The sequence below is a fragment of the Sebastes umbrosus genome, chromosome 2, assembly GCF_015220745.1.
Source record: "Sebastes umbrosus isolate fSebUmb1 chromosome 2, fSebUmb1.pri, whole genome shotgun sequence".
Classification (NCBI taxonomy): domain Eukaryota; kingdom Metazoa; phylum Chordata; class Actinopteri; order Perciformes; family Sebastidae; genus Sebastes; species Sebastes umbrosus.
The window spans coordinates 22,652,721-22,658,731 of NC_051270.1; the positions used below are offsets into that span (position 1 = coordinate 22,652,721).

The 6,011-nt window shown below is 43.6% G+C and overlaps 1 protein-coding gene across 2 annotated transcripts; it reads left to right on the plus strand.

Annotated features, from left to right (window-relative positions):
- The first annotated feature begins 711 nt into the window (after positions 1-711).
- adprhl1 (ADP-ribosylhydrolase like 1) lies at positions 712-5,782 on the plus strand. Of its 2 annotated transcripts, XM_037754757.1 has the most exons (7): positions 719-2,097; positions 3,279-3,443; positions 3,528-3,653; positions 3,821-3,961; positions 4,311-4,438; positions 4,545-4,677; positions 4,765-5,782. In XM_037754757.1, exons 1-7 carry the CDS (start codon positions 1,884-1,886, stop codon positions 4,932-4,934), a joined length of 1,077 nt encoding a protein of 358 aa, XP_037610685.1. In that variant the 5' UTR covers positions 719-1,883; the 3' UTR covers positions 4,935-5,782. The 2 variants fall into 2 exon arrangements, with proteins under 2 accessions (XP_037610675.1, XP_037610685.1); XM_037754747.1 differs by having other exon boundaries at positions 712-2,097; positions 4,545-5,782.
- Positions 5,783-6,011: the final 229 nt, after the last annotated feature.

The following is a 6,011-nucleotide window of genomic DNA, read 5'->3' on the forward strand; positions in this document are numbered from 1 at the left end:
GCTGTCAATTGATTCAAATATTTAATCGCGATTAATCGCATGATGGTCCATAGTTAATCACGATTAGTCACATTTTTTTATCTGTTAAAAATTTACCTTAAAGGGAGATTTGTCAAGTATTTAATTATCTATTATGGTATAGTATATAGTATTATTAAGTATATATTAATTATTATCAACATGGGAGTGGGCAAATATGCTTGCTTTATGTAAATGTATTTATATATTTATTATTGGAAGTCAATTAACAACACAAAACAATGACAAGTATTGTCCAGAAACCCTCACAGGTGCTGCATTTAGCATCAAAAATATGCTCCAATCATAACATGGCAAACTGCAGCCCAACAGGCAACAACAGCTGTCAGTGTGTCAGTGTGCTGACTTGACTATGACTTGTCCCAAACTGCATGTGATTATCATAAAGTGGGCATGTCTGTAAAGGGGAGACTCGTCGGTACCCATAGAACCCATTTACATTCACATATCTTGAGGTCAGAGTTCAAGGGACCCCTTTGAAAATGGCCATGCAAGTTTTTCCTCGCCAAAATTTAGCGTACGGCCGGAGCATTATTTATTCTCCTCAAGCTAGTATGACATGGTTGGTACCAATGGATTCCTTAGGTTTTCTGGTTTCATATAATGCCCCTGTCTTCTCTCTAGCTTTAAAACTGAGCCAGCTACAACCTAAAAGTCGCAAGTTACGTAAATGCGTTAAAGAAATTAATGGCGTTTAAAAAACGATATTGAGACATGTAAACTATATGGCGGTAATGAATGAAACAAAAAAATTCCATATTTCTGCTGAGAACCACTGCGCTACAGTGTGTGTGTGTGTGTGCGTGCATGCATGCATGTGTGTTTGACAGTGTTTGTAAAATGTCAGCTTGGTAACAGTTGTCCCTTATCAGGTTGCATTCCTGCTGCATATCATCATCATCATCATTGGCTGTTCTGGTAATGCTTTGTCTACTGTTACTAAGTATGTTTAGAGCGACATTCATCACCAACAGATAACTCAAGAAATGAAGGGTTGGGAATAACAGATTGTCTCAAAAGGGGTATAAAATCGAGGTATTATGTGAAGATGAAGATTAAAGAGGGAGGGGGACTCTCGGATGCAGTGCACATAACTGGAAAGCTTTGCTGATGTCAGGGTGGGAGGTGATAAATAAATTATGTTTAGAATAGTGAGGTAAAGCTTAGAGAGTTGAGCTTCGATAAAGAAGGAAGCAGGCTCATGTGAGTGGGGATGATGCTCCATTCTTACCCTCCTCCCATGGGGCGGGCGGGATGTCAACAAGCTCCAGCACCAGCTGACGGGCTTGCACTCCAGCCCAGCAGCAAATTAGCATCTCTTCCCGTTACCACTCCACACCCAGCCATCCAGCTTTTAGGCTTTGGGGCCATGGGGATTGCCTTTTTAGGAGACACCTGACCACAGCTGAACTCCCCGCCGCCCAACACAAAGAAACTCTGGCTGATAACGTGATGCTTTCGTGTGTGTGTGCGCGCCCACCCTTGGTAATGAGAGTGTGTGTGAGACAACTGATGAGAAACTAGACGAGAGCGCTGAGGGTGGGAATTGTGGTGGAGCTGTTATGTAGTGGAGACAGAGGTCTGTGGAAGCTCCTCATCAAGTGGAAATCTTAATAGTGAAAGCTGGAGAGGCTGTTTGAAGACCTTCAGGATGCTTTGCAAGAAAGTTTGTTCTGCGACCTTGAATCTGTTGAGGTGGTGAAGAAGAAGAAGTGCAGCTGAAAGGAGCTCATATTTTGGCAATTGTTAGTGCCATCTAAATCCCAGGAGAGGTGTGACGGCATCGTTCAAGAGAAGATCTTTTATAGCTGGGTGAGCCAACGAGAGCGGAGTATCCCAGTATCATGGAGAAATTCAAGGCGGCCATGGTTCTGGGTGCTGTTGGAGATGCCTTGGGCTACAGGAAGGGCCGTTGGGAAGACTGCACCTCAGGCAAGAAGATCCAAGAGGAGCTGGCCTCTCTCGGGGGACTGGGGGCACAGAAACTGGACCCTGATAACTGGCCCCTGAGTGATGCAGCGAGGATGCACATCACCACAGCAGAAGCACTTGTAACAGGTACGTTTACAGGCAGATTAGAGAGCAGGAAAAATAGCAAGAGTATACACTCATTTGCTTCTTTCTTCTATTTTGAAATGTTAAATTTGATCTAAAATTACATCTAACTTCACAAAAATCCAAAACGTTTCGTTCTTTATCTGTTCAATAAAATATAGACACATCAGACCTGCCTACGTCTATAGGGACCAGAATAGCTTCTTCTATACAGTCAATGGAAGTTGCTAATCACTAACTGGCAGAACATCTTTGAATGACACAACCTGCTGACATACCATAATCCATCCTTGCAACTGGTCATCAAATATAAAATGTCAATAGAAATCCAACTACAAATCACTCAAATGTCATCTCAAGCCCCCGCAGGGTGGCCACGAGTTGCCAGGATAGAAAAGTCCAAAATAGACTACTTTGGAAAAGCTGATCCTCGGCTCTCCTTTACTGAACAATAGCAGGTCAGACTCCTCCATAATCTACCGGTATCATGTTTGGCTGCAGATGCGGTTCAAAGCCAATGACAGAGGTCCTGTGAAGTGGTGATGACATCTGTTGAGATTAGGAAGCCCTATTTAGCTACAATCCAGCATGCCTGCACACATACTCATACAGCAGCCAGACACAAATTTATGGAGTGGAGATGATGTCAGAGTTTACTTTGTCAATCTTCTTACCAGCATATATAATTACAGTAAAAGCAAATGTTACAGCAGAGATACTGTTACATAAACATTCATATAAACATTACATTTATACAGTCTTATCTGAAGCAGCCTCATCGTCTATATAACTGAATCTGAACCACAGTCCAGTCGAGAGTGTGAAAGTCCCCATCTTTCATCAAAATCCTTGATCACTAAATTAGAGCTGATGCTTCTTTGTCAACAAAGTGTCTCTCTCTCTCTCTCTCTCTCTCTAACACACACATAGAGTACATATATAAACACATTCTAGCAGGATGGCTGTGGGCTCTGCTCGTGGATCCCTGCTGACCTCATGGTGTGTGGAAGGGACTCCACTCGCTCCGATGGCATGCTGGTCCTAATCTATGGTGTGGCAGGCTGAGGCTAAACTTAGCCCACCGCAGCACCACTCATCTCGCCTTGCATGCCAATCATGAATGACTCTCAGTCACGGTGTGTGTGTGTGTGTGTGTGTGTGTGTGTGTGTGTGTGTGTGTCCAGATTACTGGTGTCTGGAGGATCTGTACCGGGAGCTGGTGCGTCTCTATGTTGAAGCCATGGTGTCTCTCCAGGGCAGAGCCCCTGATCCTGCCACAGTAGAGGGCTGTGTTCACCTCAAGCCTCACAACTTCCTGCTCGCCTGGCATACACCCTTCAATGAAAAAGGTCATTGGAGATTTTAGATCCATATTTTTTTTTATTTCGACATAACTACAGTATATGAAAATGTTTGCATGTGTCTATGTCCAGGGTCTGGTTTCGGGGCAGCTGCCAAGGCCATGTGTGTGGGGATGAGATACTGGCAACCTGAGAGAATAGACAACCTGGTGGAGGTCAGCATTGAGATTGGCAGAATGACCCACAACCATCCCACAGGTGACAATGTTGGCAGTCTCTAACCTATCTGATCAAACTACAGGCTGATAATTGTGCTGCTGATAAATTGTTAAGCATCTTTCTTTACATTTTAACTGCAAGAACATTGATTAAATACACGCTTAATTGGTGAGTTTGACTTGTGGTGTCACTCTTGGCTGCTTCAGGCTTCCTAGGCTCCCTGACAACGGCGTTGTTTGCATCCTATGCGATCCAGGGGAAACCTCCCGTGGCTTGGGGCCGTGAGCTCATGAAGGTCATCCCTCGGGCTGAGGAGTATTGCAAGAAGACCATACGACACATGGCAGGTAAGACAGTGATTGTGTCTGTTAGTGAAGGGGCACATCATTTTACAGCTTGGTTGATTAATCCAGGTCAAATGAAGCTAAAAAACACAACAGCAGTAATATCAATGTTTGTCAGTATACAGTATATAGTGATTTTCTGAGTTTGATATGTATGCACATGTGTCTGAGAGAGCATGTGTGTGTTTGCACATTCAACTTTAAGTTAAAGTTTATTGTCATGTGTATTATAATACAATGCTTTTGCAATTACACAGTGATACTTTACAAGTGCGGTGCATATGAATGCATAAGCTGTAACTGAGATGGCTGGGGTGTGATTTGATGCTCCAGTAACGTTTTTCCTATGCAGAATATCAGGAAAACTGGTTCTACTTTGAAGCCAAGTGGCAGTTTTACCTGGAAGAGAGGGAGATAGAGGAGGAAGGACAGAACAAACCCTCGTTCCCCGACCGCTATGATGCTGAGGAGACAGACAAAGTAAATCCTGCCTCTCTGTCACACACACATAAAGAAAAGTTTAACTTCAGGTTTCTACGTCAACAGAACCCCTAACAGGAATAGTAATCTGTCCTCGTCCATACAGATGTATAAGCGCTGGAGCTCAGAGGGCCTTGCAGGACGCAGAGGTCATGACGCCCCCATGATAGCCTACGATGCCCTTTTGGCGGCAGGGAGTGACTGGGCTGAGCTGTGCAAACGAGCCATGTTCCACGGAGGTGAGGACCTGCACGACAGGTTTAATACACAGACAGATAAAACACACACCATGCTCACTGTGACTTCTGTGAAAATGTTTGTTTTAGGTGAGAGTGAAGCCACAGGCCTGATCGCAGGTTGTCTCTACGGCCTCATGCATGGCCTGAGTCAGGTTCCCGCAGGACTGTACCAGGATCTGGACAAAAGAGAGCGTCTGGAGGAGCTGGGAGAAAAGCTTTACACAGCAGCATCTGCAGAGAAGTGCACAGACAAGTAATCCTGCTCTTCACTGGCCTGAACCCTTCTGGCTATCAGAGGAACTGCACATGACTGTCAAACTGCTTCCCTTTGTCCCACACCACCCTCTAGTCCTCCCTGGTAGTATCTCAATAGTCTCAATAGTGGCATCCTGTCCACTCCTTGCCCTCCTCTCCTATATTTTGCTGCACACACGGGTGTCATGAATTGGAGAAGTTGAAGCACCTGTAGGTGTGAGGCAGAGGAGCATCAAAAGGGAGACCATTAAGGGTATTGAGCTTCAAGCCTTCAGCCTTTGTCTGTCATGAATGCATTCCTGTGAGATCATCTCTCAGGAGCGACATCTGCAATCATGTTCTGTTGATGGCAGGGAGGAATAACCTGTCTCCACCTAATTAAGTAAATTACAGAAGAGTGGGGACAAGAAAACTCTTTGGCCTTTATACATTTTAATTGAGAATAGTAAACTAGTTGACTATTTAACCTGACAATTTCCTTCTCTGACCTTTTCCTTTTCTAAAGCTAACCTGTATTAACATGAAGCACATGGTTATGTTGTGTCATGGAGTATCTAATTCGAGAGCCTAACTGATTTTAAGATACGTCTCTTTCTCCGCAGTAAGTTTCAATAGTTTTTAATCTACATACATCTTGGCTTTATAATGCATGTAACATTTGGTGGAAATGTTGAGATGATTTTAACTTTTATGCATAACATTATTGAGTTGTTGAATATTTTATCTTTACTGTGATCAATTATTATTTGCACTGTGATGCTCTTATACGGCATTAGTGTACTATATTGTGAAAGCACCATTACATGGTCAATATTAATATGATATGAACATTAAAATGGACTCAGATCTATATGACGCATGAAGTGCCTGTCTCTCTTTACCAGATATCCTCTTCTTGCTGCACAACCCTCCTCTGCAACCCCCCCTGAACTAATCAGCTATAACAAGTTCACACTGCTGGAGCACCTCACTTCAAGTCTGAATATTGTATCTCTTGCTGCAGGGGTGGGATGACTTCTGGTATATCCAGTTAGAGTAGAACTACTGTTTATTGACTCTAATATCACTCAGGTAGAAGA

Bases quoted from the DNA above. Each gene is read 5' to 3' on its own strand.
- adprhl1 (XM_037754747.1), top strand. From the start codon at position 1,884: ATGGAGAAATTCAAGGCGGCCATGGTTCTGGGTGCTGTTGGAGATGCC. The intron at 3,444-3,527 runs GTCATTGGAGAT...GTCTATGTCCAG, and splicing joins TACACCCTTCAATGAAAAAG to GGTCTGGTTTCGGGGCAGCT. The intron at 3,654-3,820 runs GTGACAATGTTG...TGGCTGCTTCAG, and splicing joins GACCCACAACCATCCCACAG to GCTTCCTAGGCTCCCTGACA.